The sequence below is a fragment of the Clarias gariepinus genome, chromosome 9, assembly GCF_024256425.1.
Source record: "Clarias gariepinus isolate MV-2021 ecotype Netherlands chromosome 9, CGAR_prim_01v2, whole genome shotgun sequence".
Classification (NCBI taxonomy): Eukaryota; Metazoa; Chordata; class Actinopteri; order Siluriformes; family Clariidae; genus Clarias; species Clarias gariepinus.
In genome coordinates, this window is record NC_071108.1 from 25,465,001 (window position 1) to 25,482,904 (window position 17,904).

The 17,904-nt window shown below is 36.4% G+C and overlaps 1 protein-coding gene across 2 annotated transcripts in view; it reads right to left on the reverse strand.

Moving 5' to 3' along the window:
* The window catches only part of cacna1db (calcium channel, voltage-dependent, L type, alpha 1D subunit, b), a 135,059-nt gene that overhangs the window by 40,944 nt on the left and 76,211 nt on the right, over positions 1-17,904 (reverse strand). For both annotated transcript variants that reach the window (XM_053503895.1, XM_053503894.1), the window contains exons 8-21: positions 16,236-16,339; positions 15,374-15,543; positions 10,953-11,040; positions 9,300-9,326; positions 8,816-8,976; positions 7,636-7,861; positions 6,750-6,957; positions 6,052-6,172; positions 4,699-4,813; positions 3,750-3,807; positions 3,606-3,660; positions 3,392-3,518; positions 3,021-3,150; positions 1,492-1,551 (exon numbers count right to left, since the gene is read on the reverse strand). In XM_053503895.1, the coding sequence (XP_053359870.1) occupies positions 1,492-1,551; positions 3,021-3,150; positions 3,392-3,518; positions 3,606-3,660; positions 3,750-3,807; positions 4,699-4,813; positions 6,052-6,172; positions 6,750-6,957; positions 7,636-7,861; positions 8,816-8,976; positions 9,300-9,326; positions 10,953-11,040; positions 15,374-15,543; positions 16,236-16,339 (1,650 nt within the window). The remainder of the gene's footprint in view (positions 1-1,491; positions 1,552-3,020; positions 3,151-3,391; positions 3,519-3,605; positions 3,661-3,749; positions 3,808-4,698; positions 4,814-6,051; positions 6,173-6,749; positions 6,958-7,635; positions 7,862-8,815; positions 8,977-9,299; positions 9,327-10,952; positions 11,041-15,373; positions 15,544-16,235; positions 16,340-17,904) is intronic.

Sequence of the window (17,904 nt, forward strand, 5' to 3'; positions counted from 1 at the left end):
AACTCCCATTAGTGATCAGCTTACAGCATGGCAAGCAATGCAAGATGAAAACCTGCTGCAAGTATAAACACAGGGTACGACCAAACAATGCTCTGGTCTTTTTCCGAGTATGGGAAAATATGGCATAATTCCTGTTTGTAGTAAATATCAACATATTGCATATGGGGTAGACAGAGATTAGGTGATTTTCCATTATGGACAATTTCTGTAAAGATTTCTGACTTGCAAAAATACAATTAAATACATCACTGGTATAATTTATATTTAGGTATAATAAAATGACTAATACATTTGGGTACATAAAATCTATTTGTGGTAATGCATGTTGATTGGTAGGTGGGACAAGGAGTTTAATGACATTTGAATGAAAGTATTAGCATGAAAATGATTAAAAACAAAACAGAATAAAAGAGACTAGGCAATCAAAACAGTCATTTATAGTCTCTTTCTACTTTTATGACACAGTGTGCCTTGGGAGGCATGATGTGAATTTGAATCCCTCAGAACAAAAACAATTAGACAATATATCACTGCTTCTCAGTCAGACAAAGAGCGATTTTAATCTGATGTGCGCAACATTCTACTACCCTCCACTAGACTCTGCAGGCAACACCATACACACGTCAACCAAACAAACACTAAACCAGACTGTATTTAAATACTGTCTCAAATATCTACATTGAGCTTAAACATGCACTTATTCATTTTAGTTTAATTATTTTTTTTAAAGGGGATTGGGATCATTAAAACAAATAAAAAACAAGATAAAAAAACATTCATTTAGTATAATCAGGCAATTCAATCTGGAAACACACTAGTGGGGGAGCATGATGCGAAAAAACCTACATCTGGTTCCGGAAGAGCATTTTATTAAAACATTTAATTCACATTACTCAAATAAAAACAGCTACAGAAGTGCAGATGCAATGTTTCTTGACGTGCATGAATATTATGATGTTTATGGGTATGAATACCATGCAGCCTCTTGCACTAAAGTAAACATCTCACAAAGCTAATGTTTTAGACCTACAACATATTCTGTTGCCAGTTCTGTAAAAAATAATAGAGGGTCACTCTGGTGATAAGCGATGGTGTTACTGTAGCTTAAAGACTTGATCTCCAAAATATACTGACTACCCTATAATAAGCCACTATAATGCTAGTGAATTACAGATCTAAAAAAAAAAAATGACTGCAACGAATAATGTTTCATATGCTGAAATAAATCAAAGAATATCCGTTTACTTTCGAAGAGGAGCAGAGTTAACAAACACGTGACAGTGCAATGGTCTCTGTGAGACGACTTGACACAAGACGGTGATGCAGCAAGGCCGACCATGCCAGAGAAACGAGTTTACCTTTAATACGATCTCAAAGGTAAATATACTAGTGAAGACATAATCGGCATAGCCTAGGACCTGTGGAGGCAAGAGTCATAACATTAACAATGCTTAGATAGTAGAAGACTTTAAGGCATGGAGAAGCATTTACCTTCAATAGGATCTCTACGGTAAAGATAGCTGTGAAGGCATAGTCAAAATAACCAAGAATCTGTAAAAGGGCAACATGACAGTTAAGCACAGACAACAACAAGGAGTGCTGGCGTAAGTCTAATTTACAGAACTTTCTCCTCACCCCAATGAAGTTCAACACCAAAGACTCTGGATATCTAACTGGAACTATAAAGCTAAAGTAGCAGGTAATAAAATATAGTGCCATGCATAAGCATTTCCATTTATCTTTTGTCACATTTTCAAGAGTAACAACCCATCTAAGCTTTCTTTCCAGCTTATTCAGAGTTACCCTTGGTCACTTGGGTCTAATGTCCGCCTTACCTAATGTTCAAAGATAAACAGATTATACTAATGCAAGGCACTGGAATATGCCTATGCACTGACCTCACAACCTACCATTAATAAAGATTATATACATAATTAGGTTGTTTAAAGTACAAAATATTATTGTAGACATAAGATTGAATAATTTTTTTTTAAATAGTTGGATTAGGTTTAGACTGGGTTTGTGAAATATATTTAACGGTTTAAGGGAGCCGTGTGCAAAAAAAAAAAAAAGAGAACCCTTACCAGTGGTTTAACGTAAAATATATTTCAGTTTCCTGTAATAGTTCAGTTGGCCTAGAAGTGAATAAAGCTGTCTACCCACATCACCAAATATGATCCTGAACAGCTATGATTTTTAAATCATAGGAAACAAGAGTCAGAGCCCTCAATTTTTTGGACTATGCTCGAAATTGCTAAACGCACTTGGCAGCTATATAAAAAATAAATAAAAAAAAAACATCCTTGCATTACATTGCACTGACATTCGTAGTAAATCATATGGTGTCATAAGTAGTTTGTAGGTAAAACGTTCGTAGACAGTTCATGATGGGTCAGTATGAGTTTCGCCTGGTTCTTAACGAAGTCGTAGGTGATTACATTATAATCTTTATTACTATTTTGCACTATTTTGTCGTTAATGCATGGCTAAGTCATAGGTGAATAAGGAATGTGAGTCAGAAACCACCCTCTCCACCGCCAGAATAGTTCAAATTAATTTCTACAGTATGCTACTTTACAAAATCACTTATTTAAAAACAATATTGCATAACGTAAATAGTAATAATACTGTATACGTATAAGCCAGCTCCAGTACAAAACTATACAGAATCCTGATTAACTGAATTTAGGGTAAGTGGAAGATTTTGTAAAATTGATTTTACAATAAGCCATTCCCTTAAAGGACAGTTCATAATCCTCATTTAATTAATTGACTGATCTATGGATTTAGTCCTGTTTCAGTTTATTTCTTCACATAGGCAACTGTATGAAGAAAGTTAATAAGCCATGTGTTTTCAGATGAAGCTTTGATACGATTTTATGGTGTTAGAATAATCATGAATAGAAATAAAGTTCGAATAAAGTAAGTGAAAGTAACTAGAATAAACATAGATGTTATGATCTGTCTACTTGTTTTACTCTAGTAAAAGCTTTCTGAAGATACTTAAGGTAAGATCTTACGATGTTCCGTGCTGACGAGTTCCGAATGGGGTCCTCGGCTGCCAGCGAGAAGGAGCTGAGCATGATGAAGACAAGGGTTATGTTGGTGAAGATCTGGTGGTTGATCAGACGATAGCAGGCCACACGGAAACTATGGAAATGTTCAAATGAATCTCGGCTAATGCACAGTAACGTCCAAAAATACTGACATTCATCTTACAAATTATATATGCTTCATATATTTGAAATTGAGCTGGATGGGGATTGAGGCACAAAAGATTCCGAATATAAACTGTAAAATATTTACTGTAAGAATGCTGATCATTTTAAAGCCGTCGTTTTATAGCAAAAACAATCTTAAGCCTTCATGCATGTTTTTGCGTTAAACTCACGGATTTGTGTGGCTGAAGATGAAGAAAGCGCTGCCCTCCGGAATGGGCGTAACCTTCTCCTTGAGACTAAAATCCGACAGCCTCTGAGGCCGCCGTTCTGATGGAACATCTAGTTCATCATCCGCATCTGAATATGCATACATACACTAAATCAGGGTGTGTGTCTTAAAGTATATCAAACCATCTTTACAGTGTAGCCTGAATAAAAGTGCACCTGTGGAATTAGCTGCCTCTCGTTCCTCATCCCCTGTGTCCTCCTCTAATGCACCCTGTGAAAGGATTAACACATATTATGAATTTATAGACAGCCACATTATTTAAAAATTACAAACATATAAAATATCTTAAAAATTACTACCTTAGTTTCTTCATCTTCACCTTCTTTATCTTCCTCTTTCCTGTCCACGCTACCTCTTCTTTTAAAAGACACATCAGATTATTACAAAAATCATACAGAGAATACACAGTATATGAGTACCATCTACAAGAATTTCAACACAATATTTTCCAATAATGGCTGTAGAATTTCTTTTATTTTAATACATTTTAATATATAATTTTTGATATAATCTCCTTGCTTTTTAATACAATTTGTCCATCTGTCAACAAGCATCTGTATTCCCTCATTCCCTGAATGCATCGCTGTCTTCATTTCTTCATCAGAAGTGAATCTTTGTCCTGGTAAGGCTGCTCTCAGGGGACCAATCAGGTGAAAGTGAGATGGAATAAGATTAGGACTATAGGGAGGATGCTTTAACACCTCAAGACAAAGTATTTACAGAGTGTCGACAGTGTGGGCAGAAGTGTGCAGATGTGTGCAGATGTGCATTGTCGTGTAAGATCACAGCGTCCTTAGATAGCAGTAAAGTTTAGGCTCCTGTTTTTTAATAAGCCTCTCACTGTAACTGATGACTTTAAATGGACAGCATTGATAAGACAATGTGGCCAAGAAAAGTTTTAATATAACCGGAGTGCAGATCATTTTAAACTCACCCTCATAGATTAAGGTTTAGGGTTTGAATCAGTATTATATACTGTAGTTACATACAGAGAAATGTCAACATTTAGCATCTTTAAACTTTATTGTCACAAAACTGACATGATATTTATATTAACATGAAAATTCTCAAAGGACTTAATACTTTTCAGTGTTATGCTGAAAGACAGTCATAAACATTGATATTCGATATTAAAATGACTTTTAGTTTTGATGTGGAGTTTTATTATATTATTCTATTTGTATTCAATTGGATAATACTCACTGAAAAAACATTTAAACCCGAAATTTACTTTGACAAGCCAATTACCTGGCTCTCCTCTTCCTCTTGTTCTCCTCCTCTTGCTCTTTCTGTGCTGAGTTCAGGCTCTCTGCATCAGCCAGGTTGTCCACAGCAATGGCTAAGAATACATTCAGCAGGATGTCTTATCCGAATAGTCAAGAATCATAAGTGCAAGATACTAAGCCAAATCCCAAATCAGCTTTGATAAGACGTTGATAAACAGATTCTGATTTCTATGTCTAAGATATGATAATTATCCTAAACACGTCACATGAAAACTTACTTAGTTTATTCCAATGAATATAAAACATGCTGTATACAGAAAATAAACTGTAGATTCAACAAGAACTGTGTATTTGGTGTTAAAAGTCATAGACATTTAAATAAAAGTATGACACCTACGCGTATAACATAAGAAAAAAACGGTTTATATTGGTTATTCGAAAGCACTGTTTAAAGGGCACCTATTATGTAAAATTCACTTTACAGTAAGCGTTCCCTGTTTGTTGTTCCATTGTTGTTTAATTTTTCCCACTACTACGACTTTAGAATAAGAAGCCCCCCCTCCACCAGCTTGTTGCTCAGCCCTGCTGTTCTCTGGTGAGGTGAAGTTATAAGTTAAGTAAGGCCTTTATTCATCACATATACTGTACATTACTGCACAGTGAAATTCTTTATTCTTAACATATCCCAGTTTTTTTGTTAGTAGGGTCAGCCATTATACAACGCCTTGGAACAGACAGGTTTAAGGGCCCTGCACAGGGGCCCGACAGCAGAAACGTGGCACACTAAGCCAAAAATATTAATCAGTTACATAAACACTGAAATTTTACATTTGGAGAAATAGGAACATAAAAAGAATTTGAGGTATAACCAATGCATTGTATGAGGGACATATCAGCTCGAGTATTAACAAACACCCCTTGGGTGGTAAAGACCACCCTTTCCCTTGGCTTGCTCATCAGTCCCAGAATGATCATATCGCAACACTGACCATAGTTAAAGGCGCTAGATAAATCAAACTAAACTTGCTCGCCTGAATGCTTTAAAAATCATGTGTAATTGGTAAGTTTTCCAACACATAGCTCTGTAGTTTCTCTGTAACAAAACATGATGTTCTTTACTGTATCTTTTTTTTTTTTAAAGGATTAAGTGAACAACTGGTTATAGCTGCTATAATCTATTTTTCTCCACATATATGTACATGAACGAAAAATATTTTTTATTTTTTAATTAATAGTTTTATAATTGTTGTGAAACTGTGTGATAAGATGAATAAAACACTTCAGAACCATATTGTTAGTGAAAACTAACCGACATTGCACATTCCGGCTAAAAGACGGAATTCTTCCTCATGTTTTAACATTATCCGAAGGATACAGTTTCCGCAGATGAAAAGAATGATGAAGTAGATGCACACCATCATGCCTGAAGAGGAAGGGCCTCCATATGCCATGATCCCATCATACATCACTGTGTTCCAGTCCTCGCCAGTCAGGATCTGAGAACACACACACAGATTTGAGTTAGTACCCTGGTGAGGATCTTCCACTGACGTAACGATTTACCTCAGCAAACAAAAGGAAATATTTTCCTTTCGTTTTTCTCTTTTGTTTTTTTTGCCACAAGGGTACAACTGTCAGACATTCCACTGCCAGTCCTAATCCCTCTGCCCAGCCTGTCTGTCTGAAACCGTATTCATCATCATTCAGTTTGTTACATGACTATAATAATTTGCCATGTTTGTCTTAGGCTTTCCAAAACCTTGCTTTAACTACAGGAGCTACATGACTCACATCAAAAAAATACCCAAAGACCAGATAGAAAGCAAAAAGCAAGTAAAAAGTTAAAAAGTTCACAACATCGCTGTTATAGAAACTGAATCTTAGATTAAAACGGTTGTTTTTTGAGGAATGTATTGTAGTAATATATGAACGGAAAGAAATTATTCAAATTCAAAGTCCCATCAGGCGCTGGAATCATGACGCTTTTAGTATAGAACATGGCCACACACAATCACACACACACACACACACACACACACACACACACATATACACACACAATCTAATACGCACCTGAAAGACAGTGAGCAAAGCCTGAGGGAAGTTGTCGAATGTGCTCCTTTTGGTGACTGTTTCATCAAAGTTGAATTTGCCACCAAAGAGCTGCATGCCCAGCAAGCTGAAGATGATGATGAAGAGGAAGAGCAGCAGTAACAAGGATGCAATGGACTTCATGGAGTTCAGCAGAGAGGCAACCAAGTTACTCAGAGACGCCCAGTGACTGAAGAAGAACAAGGGTACATTGGAATTTTATAAGATAGATTAAAAAATGCAACAGAATAAACATTAAAAGTATGTTAATCAAGATAGAATATTAAGGAACACATAGTTTTTACAGTTGATTGAGTTGATGTACAAATTATTGATATTTGAATTTGGTATATTTTGTGAGAAAATACTTCAGTTTAATCAAAACGTTGGAAATTGATGGGCCTCCACCACTCCAGCTGCAGACCCTTATATATAAGCTTAATAAATAAATAAATAAATATTCTTATTATTATTACTACTACAACTAATGATAATGATATTAATAATGTATTTTTTTATAATAATAATAATAATAATAATAATAATAAATGGATAATAAAACTAAAGGAACTGAATATTTTTATTGTATTAAAAAAATGCAATCTTTTTCAATTAAATTATTTTACATAGATTTTTTATTAAGATTCTTTTTATATTTATCTAAATAATTAAAATACTAATATTTCTATTGATTTCAATTTTAACTGCATTGACATTAATTTTAAATTACATATTAATTACATTTAAAATTGTATCCTGAAAACAAATTACATTTAAAATATGTTCAAAACATTCAAAACAAAAAAAATATGTGTAATTTACAGAGGCTGTAGTAAGAGGTCCTGATGAAGCTCTGCTCGGCACTCACCGGGTGACTTTAAAGATGCGCAGCAGTCGGACGCAACGGAACACGGAGATGCCGAGAGGCGGCATGATCTCCAGCTCGACGAGGATGGTCTCCACAATGCCGCCGCACACCACGAAACAGTCGAAGCGGTTAAACAGAGACACGAAATATGCCTGCAGGCCCAGGCTGTACATCTTAATCAGCATCTCACAGGTGAACATGGCCAACAGCACCTTGTTGGCTACATCTGCACAAACAATTAACTGGATTAGATGACTTCTAGTTCATATTTTATTTGTTTAAAATGAAAGTAGTTGTTATGGAACCTTAAAGAGAAAATCCTCTTGAAAGCCCTCTTTATAAAAAAATATGTTCTTCACATCGTCAAGCATAATCACCAAGATCGATTTATAATTGCTGCAACAACTCAGCACCTGCATCTGTATCTTTTAGCTGTTCACTGTCTCCACTACTTCAAAGGATTTCTAACTAAAAAATAGGAACTAATAAAATAAGCTGTAACTCTTTTTTTATGTTAACAGCAAAGCCAAACTATTCTTAAAGTACAATTGAAAAATGCATCGTTTGTTTACGTAACAACCTCAGCAGCAGCCTCATTTCCCCTCTCGTCTGTTCCAACCACTCAGCATTCAGCATCACCAGTGTACTAATCACCGGCCTGATCATCTGTCATCATCTGCACCTGTTTCTCACTGGATTGTGCCTTAAGTTAGCTGTTTTTTTTTTCGTGCTGGATTCAGAGGTCACTGTGTGGCTTAACAAACAGGTCAGGTACAGAGACTGCAAATGAGGGCCAAAAAACAAGAGCTAAAAAAGTCCTTCAGGAAGCCTGAAAAACTATTCTTTAAGATTACACATAAAAATATAAGAAAGTCTGACTCTTTGACAACACAATATAAAGTAATAGGGTGGATCAAAACGTTTGCACAGTACTGTATAATCACTGTAAATTTAATTGGCAATATCATTTTTGATACATAATATCTCAAGATAGACATATTTGATGGGTTTATTGGTGGACGTTTAAAAAATATACATTATTTTGTTCATTTCATACTTTCCCATTACATACTGTAAGAATGGCTTTTCGAAGTATTAGCCCAAAGGAAAATCAATCGAATAAGGTACTGTATAGTTCATACAGGACAACGGATTTTGTTGCTGGTGTGCATTTGTATACCTTGTACTTTAGTGAGCCAGACAGGCTGGTCGTAGTGTTCAGACGATATGGTGAGAGTGTTAAGGAACACCAGGACAATGACCAGCCAGTAGAACGTGGTGGACTTCACCGCTGCTCTGCACTTTCTACGACAGAATCTGTTCCAGCGTCGCCAGCTACGGCTAGAGAAGGACATGGGCGTCAGAAAAACACTTTCTGTTTTTTACACTATGTATAAAAGCCATGCCACATTTCACAACAGGTACAGAATGAGTGTGGACTGAGGCTGTATGTTTGTGTGTGTATGGGCACAGTTATGGTGAATGATGGTGATCTCAAGCCGAAAAAATTGATTATACAGTATGTCATATACTGTACTGTAGCTTTAAAGAACATGAGGAGTGAACCTACACAAACACTGGCATGCAGAAAAATGCGAATGCAAGATGAGACATGCAAGGCTGAGGTTGAACACAGCATACAAAACACTTACTTGTTTACTGACCTGAACTTTGACTTAGTAATTTTTTGACTGAAAGAGTGACATAATAATGCAGTTATTATAAAACACTTTAAAATGCACAGTTATTAAAGGACACTAGCTCACACCGCAAACCGAACATTTATAATTTGCTCAGATCCTTATTTTAATAAAGGCAATAACATTAGGAAAATGAAGCCCATATTCAAGTGTAACAAAAAAAATTCCTAATAAAATCTGACTGTAAGGCATCTTAATGCTCTAATAATATGCTATAGCTAACGCTTTTTTCTCGTGTTCAAATGTAAGCATCAGTATTCATACATTATAACGGCATGTGATGTGTGTCTTTGTCATTTCTTAATATTTTAGAACAAAACTTTGGTAAAGGCATGCCTACCTCCTCAAGAGAGTTTTAACTTGGCTATATGTTGTGATGGGGGTTTATTTCTTTCGTTTTGTTTTGTTTTTCAGTCTAACGCGTAGATACGCTTTGCCCCTCATGCTGTGGGTTTGAGTGAACAGCTATCAAATGCAAATGTAACACTCATTTGTTCCATTATTAATGTCTGTTACTTTTCCAACTGAAATAAAATTACAAGGCGTTATAACTGACATTACAAGGTATTTATCACCCACTGTGAGGCTTTCCCAAACCGCATTTCTGATTAACAAAACAAGGCAATAAAAGAGGTTAGGACCCGATTAATTACAACAATATCCTTACAGGGATAATTTTTTTTTTCCTTATCTGTCCTAAATCAAAATTAAGGTGCATATAAGTACATTACAACTGGTTTAAGTCGTTATAAATTTTCTCGCTCTGCACACCGATTGTTAAGTTTGGCAGCTATAACACAGGTACTGTACTTGTACCCAGAACTCTGTTCCATGCAACAATGCATTTCAAGGTTCAGCTGAAACTCATATGAGTATCATATAAGTATTATATATATATATATATATATATATAAGTATTTAATATTTAGTACAACTTTAACTCTTTTCTTTCCCCAAAAACTAAATGTATGTTCCATTTTGCCATGCGTCTGTGTATGGCACAGTATAAGTTAAATTTGTTCAATTTGCTTGTTCTATAATCAGTCATGCTGTTATTAATTATAAGCATTATGCTCTGCACAGTATAATGTAACAATTTGACAAATTTGATTATAATGTTTAGAAATAATCAACTATTTATAGCTCTGTATTGGAATCTTACAAAGCACTTTGAGAGTTTATAAAAGTGCTTACAAGAAATAATTACAAAGATTAATAGACAGAAGTTAAATAATTATTGAACACAGGCTTCATAAAAAAAAGTAAAAAATAAATGAAATATAATAATAATAATAATAATAATAATAATAATAATAATAAATGTTATCACAAACTTCAGTTAGACAACTGATATGATTAGTATTGTGTATTTATTATCTTTCTATCAATACTGCCTTTTAGGAGCAGTGTGTTAATATTATTAAAATAGTCTCACATTACAAAATACAATACCTACGTAGTTATAGTAGTACACTCAATTTTTATTTTTAAAGTGAAACAGGTAGAAAGTATGTACGTTTTATATAAGTGTTTTTAAAAAAAGAGGCAAAGAAAGACACAATGAAGTGGCCATGAGGCCGTGGTCTAAACCGTGTTGAAAAGGTGATTGATTCTCACCAGACTGGTCCACAACAGCAGATCTTGTCGTCCTCTCCATTTGGACTGTCAGTGTTAACAGACTCAGTCTCACTGGTTGGCATACTCGCTGTAGAAAAGACACACACATGCACACACAAAATCACTACAATATGGGTATTGCAAAAAAAAAAAAAAAAAAGAACATAGAACAAGCATTTCCATCCAAATGAGTTATAGTAATAAATACTCATACAAACAGTGATTACACCCTATATAATGTGGGCCCTATAATAAAGCTAAGATAAATAGCCTAGCCGTATTTTGCCAAAACTAAAAGGAAAATGTAGCCAGTACTGGAATTACGACCAAACAGCAATCTGCCAGAGAGTAGCATATGGTCTAGATGGCACAAACTATCCGTTCCGACCATGCTGAGTAATAACACTTAAAATTTCCATGTTTTTTTTTTTTTTCCATTTCCATGTTTTTTTTTCTTCTTTTTTTTTTTCTTTTTTTTTTTTGAACCCACCTCTGTTTCTCTGTGTCACATGCACACACAAACAAACTCAGTTGGCAGGATTTACCCTGAGTCTCTGTGGACTGACTGAACCAGCCCGACTTCCCTGCCTTCTTCTCCTGGGTGAGATCGGCCATCGTCACCCCTTTTCAGTTTACACGCAGTTCATGCATGCAGGCAGTGGGGGGAGACACAGAGACAGAAGAGCGGAAAGAAATGCCGCTATCAGCATCTACTGGTTAAACACACCAAGCACTTTAACAGCAGAAAGAGAAATGCATAGGAGGAGGAACTTTTCAGGAAAAGAGCTCTAAATAAAGCAACACTGGGTATTTATACAGGGTGAGGCTAATGAGAAAGAAGAAAGGAAAGTGATAGACAACAGGCCTCTTTAAATAGCAGCAACTACATTTTAATACTAGCATGCTCTTGAGCCAAATGATAACATTGATTACTGTAAAGCATAAACTATAGCATAGGGACAGAGCAAAGGTTGTGCATTTGCAATCACATGGCCAATAGCTGCAACTCTCCGACAATGCAAACATGCACGCATACACACTCACACACACACACATGTAAGTCTTAACGTGTGGAAAGTATTTTTTCCACTGATAAATGTGCAACCCAAGTCAGGAACACTGATAGATTAGATGTCTGATATGAATACCTGTAACAGTGACAGTCGAACTGATTTACCGGTTGATTTATAATAACCAGTTTCTGTTATCAGTGACATTTTCAGTCTAACAATTATTTCTTAACCATGTAGTATTTGTTATTTATGTCAGGTATAATCGGTAAAACTGTGGATTATAGAAGGACTGTTTATTTAACTTGATTTTTACATGTTTTAAACTGATAAAAACTACTTAAAGTATCTAATAAACATTGTAATGCTTGAAATGTTTTTCATTCCTTTCGTACACAGAAATAATCTCTTCCTGCCGATTCTCTGATTGACACTCCAGTCCAGCAGGTGGTGGTAATGCATCGACTGCCCATAAACTGAACCAGATAAGCAAAAATGTCACAAAACGGGTGTATTTTGCAACTTTGTCCATAAGATAGAAGCAGTTTGTGTTTTCGGCAAAGGATGTGTCATATTTTTAAGGAATTCATCAGCCTAATGACCTATGTTTTGTCTATATTTCAGCAGCTGCACATAATTTACATACACCTAGGCTAAGGACAATTACACTTGACACTTTTCATGTTACTATGCATTTTATGTCTTAAGACCTTTATGACAGTATCTACTTTACTTCCATATGAGGTTATTTCCTAAAAATACTTCAAGTCTGCTTTGGAAAGAGGTTCGAGTGCCACCACTGCCAGGTTGCACTGCTGGGCAAGACCCCTAACAATACACCCGATACTGCATGCAGTTCCCGTCCCAAGTCCAGTTAGAACATTTTGTACATCTGGGTAAAAAATTGGTCCAGATCTTGAGAAACCAGTGGTCCCATGTGGTGACAAGAAAAAAGCCCAAGAAAAAAAAAAACTGTCGTATTTATTGCAGCTATTATTTTCTATACCTGGTGGTGGGAGGTATAGTGGAAGTGGGGGCTCGCTTTTAATAGCTAAAGCTTGAATCAAATGCCAGGATTAGCCTTTCGCAAGCATTTCACAATTTTTTTGCTGGTATTTTTGCCTATTCCTCCTGGCAGAACTGGTTTAGCTCTGATCAAGTTTGTTGGTCTCCTCGCTCAGACATGCTTTTTCAGTTCAGTCCACGGATTCAAGTCAGGGCTTCGTGATGACCTCTTCAATAACGCCTGTTTACAATTTTAGAAATATGATTTGATAAGTGTCTTCCTGAAAGGCTCAGTTGTTTAAGGGTTTAACTTTCTGACTGATGTTTTTGGATGGTAGTTCAGCATTTCTTGTTAAACTTCCTTCCTCATGATGGCATGTGTGTTCTGAAGTGCATCAGACACTTTTTCTGCAAAACATTCCCTACAACATCCACTATGGCCAAAGAGGCATTTTGTTTTATCTGACTACTAGTTATTATATTTCAAAACTAGAAATCTCAAAGTAGGACTCTGTTATTAGAGGAAGTATACACAGTACATCGATATGTGTTGTTGTCCTGAGACTCAGGTGAAACTTTTGGACCAACATTCCTTCATTTATCAACTTTGTGAGTTACTTTTTTTAAGTTTCTTTGTTTTTCCAGGCTGTTTCTTTGTTTTCTTGCGAGGTTTCCTCTGGGTACTCTAGTTTCCTCCCACCGTCTAAGGACATGCAGTGTAGTCTGATTGGCATTTCCAAATTTTCTGACTGGTTGTGTGAGTGTGTCAGCTTGTGCCCAGCAATATTTGGCACCGTGCTCCTTGAGTTCCTTGAGAGTTCCAGTTCCAGTCTAGATAATGGATGGATGAATGGATGGATGGATAGACGGAATTTAATTGTTGTATATTAATACATTTTTTAGGCTTTAGCACAGTTCCTTTCATTTTCCAATGGTATCAAGGCAGAAAGTACTTTCTAAACACTAAAAGTTGACAACCACAAGTGCACTTCTATTGACTCCTAATTGTAATAGCTTATAAATTAGATTTTTTTTCATAAATTTTTTGAATCGACTGTTTCAAGAGACAGAAATGTTTCTGCATATAAACTTTTGTTAAGTGAAGCTTTTATTTGTCACATATACATTACAGCACAGGGAAACTCCTTCTTCGCATATCCCAGCGTAACTGGGGTCAGAGCGCTGGGTCAGCCATGATACAGCGCCCTCTAGAGCAGATATGGTTAAGAGCCTTGCTCAAGGGCCCAACAGTGGGAACCGGCTGGAGTTGGGGCTCGACTGCCCCATTTTTGACCATTGGAATTCTGATATATATTAATGTAATCTGTAATCTCTTTAAAACATACTGTGATGTAAAAAAGTAAATTCCCTAATAAAATGTGTGGCGTTTTGAAAAGATGAGAATTGAATATGTTTAGCGTAGGTGTAGGTATAAACATGAAATAAATATGATAAGTATTAGAAGAGGGAGGTAGAAGGATCCGAAAACAGTGACAGTGCACTTGTGGGTTTTTGCCCACGGCGTCACACTCTGCTTACATAAATAGGACTGGGATTATTTTCTCACAACCTGTCACTCCAATTCTCTCCTCCATAAGACATACTGCTTGGCTGGAATAAATTTTTCCTCCATATGTCCTAATAGTAGTCCGTAATAAAGTGAGCAGTAACATTAAAACAGAAATAGATTTGCGCGGGACCACAATAAAATTCCCTTTAAGGTTCTGAGTGAATAATTAGCAGCACAACTGGAAGGATGGAACATGAACTGAATAGACTTGGTGGAGGTAAATGACAGGGTAGATGGTAATCCACGGGAAAGAAAGAGGATTAAAATCTACTGGTAAAGAGAGAGAGAAAGAAAGTGAGACACAGAGAGAAAGAGAGAGAAAGAGAGAGAGATAATGCTTTGACATTGCTACTGGAGGATTATGATTGGTGGTTGAGATCTACCTTTGGTATTACGCACATTAACATGATGTGAAACAGTAAACACGAGTGACCAACATGTTTCTTTCAGGAATGATGATCAGGTCAACCTAAACCTAGGTTGATCACTTTATATCTTATAAAGAAATTCTAGAATATTATATAGTGTTTATTTTTCTTTTCAGGTTGATCATGGCATCTTGTAATTAATTCTGGCTTTATATTTGTCAACAAATTTAATTTCACATCACAACAGACGAGTTGCCCAGGTTCTATTATAAAAGTTAAGACATGGTCTTAAGCTGGATACGAAGACCTTCCGCTTTAAAGCCTCATGTGTACACAAGGACCAAAATAATTTGGGAAAGATAAAATAATTCTGGCAAATTGTGTCAGAGGTTGTGGGAAAGTTAGTACTGTATGTACTACAGATTGTGTGAGTGTACAGTATGTGTGTGTGCGTGTAGTTGGACTCACGGTTGCGTTTTCCCTCTTGGTCTCCATCCTCTTCGTTCTCCGGGTCAATGTCCTCGGCCTGAGTGATCCAGTCCAGGTATCCTTTCAGATCCTCCTCCAGCTGCTGCTTCTCTCGCAGCTTCTGGAAATCTCCACGTGCCTTAGCTTTCTCACGCTCCTTAGAGAACTCTCTGAGTTTTTACACACACACACACACACACACACAACTATTACTGAATATACTGTACTTATTACTGGTTTCATTTATAAACTGGAACATTTTGAATATGAACCATTTAAACCTATTTGCCAGTTTATGTTCCACAATCCATTCATGTAATTATTCAATCAGCAAATCAGGTGCCATCAGGTGCTTAAAGCATACGATTATGCAGATCCAAATAGAGAGCTGTGGTTTTCATGCAAGTGGCAGTTCTGCAGGTGGAGACCTCGGATTGATGAGAAAATGCAGAGGAGGACAGCCAGATGGGTTTAGGCTGACAAGAAGAAGTCTAATGTAGCAGAAATAACCACTCTTTACAACCGTGGTGAGCAGAAAAAGATCTCAGAAAGAATATTATGGAAACCTCTTTAGATGGATGGCTTACAGGAACAATGCACCACATCTGGATCCACTACTGTCAGGCAAGAACAGTTACCTGTTATTAGCCCAGTATTCAACTGAAATACTCTAACCATTTTATGTAGAGTGGTCAATGAAATCTCATGAAGCTCTCAACCTGCAGCTGCCTGATGCGTGGCTACCACATGATTGCTTGACTGTATAAATGCATGAATGAGTATATATATCTATTACACACATATAAACAAACGTTTATGGTATATACATCTGAAGGCTTCAGATTACTTAATGGACTCTCACCCACTAAGAACACCCAACACAAGATTGAGGACGAAGAAGGAACCAAAGATGACCAGACTGACGAAGTAGACCCATGGCAGCTCATGACCCATGGCATCATTCATCTGTCATGCAGAAAAACATACACACACACACACAAATACCATTTAAATTGAGTGTTAAAGTGAAAAAGAAACAGAACCTCTCAGTCGAACAGATTGTCAAACAAAACAAATGTGCAGACTTCAGTCTAATCTCTTTATTTTATTTCTACATAACCTTGCTGAGGCTACTAAAGCCATATTGAAGTAACCCTTCTTTCTTTTTTGCTCCAAAGTTCAATCTTTATAATTCCTGTAGCAAATCCACTTGTTCTCCTAAGAGTGCCATTTAGTGCTAGTTATAAACTACAATATTAGAGCAGAACTGACCTCTCGATTTAATCTAGGATGAATACAAAGACCAAAAATTTGAGTCTTCCAAGGAAGAAATATGTTGCCCACCCATGGAACGTGTGACTTCTAAATATGAAGTAGCTTGTGGCATTATTTGGTATCACATTACAAAAAACGTCTGACTCTTACAGTATAGTATATAGTATAAGAAACCTTAACAGCTAGTGCACATCTAAACTTTATGGAAATGATACCGTACATGTTTGTATAAAATCCCATGATTGGTTTAGGTGGAGATGCAGTAACCATATTTGACAATTTTTTATTTATTTTTTTGCCAAAAACATAACTGTTAGATGTTGCTTATGCATATTAGAGAATTTACATTTTCATGCACAACTTTCTGTAACTGTAGGTTAGAACTTGCGGGCTATGGAGGAAAAAAGAAGCAGAGGAGAAAGGTGAGAGAAAGAGCTCATTGCCAGTTAAAACTTTTCTCCTTTCCTTCACTCCCACTCTACAGGTTCCAGTGGCTGTAGCTTTTTCTTTGGACAGGCTATGTTGCACACACTTTCATAGCTTCGTTTGCATTTGGAGAATTTGCCATGGTAACAGATGCATAGACAGCAAAGGAGGGGGGGTGGAAAAGAGAAAAGAAAAAAGAAAGAGAGAAGAACAAGCGCAGTGGAAGTGACGGCTGCTGTCTACGGTAACGCTGGTGCCTATTTTTGCAGATAAAAAATAATCACAGGAGGATGGATATGTCGGCGGATTTAAAGCTTTTTCTTAGTACCTTTTGTTCCATGTTCTCAGGATGTAAGAAAAAAAGCACGCACTGACACTTTAAGTTACAGTCTGTACTCATATGATGTTACACCATGATATGAAAATCACAATCAATTAGAAAGTTAGAATGTTGTGCTTATTCACTGCAAATAATGACATGTCCATAGTGATATCATGCCGCATGCCATCTTCCATCCTGTACCAGCTGGGGATTCGGGATTACATTGTAGGAGGTTCAGAAATGTCTGACAGAAATGTCAAAATAACAGACTTAAAGTGGTAAGTAATTAAGGTTCAAGAAGTTGACACTGATATGATCACGGCATGTGCGTATTGTAGCGAATCGGGTGGACCGGCGTGGCGCATTAAATGGCATAACAATGAAACTCTTTTTGATGAATTCAACAGTTAAATGAAGGTAAAACAAGCTGTGATGTGTACACTAATCATCAACCAGCTTCAGCTGTGTAGACACATGTCATATGCACATGCCTCAATTTACATAACAC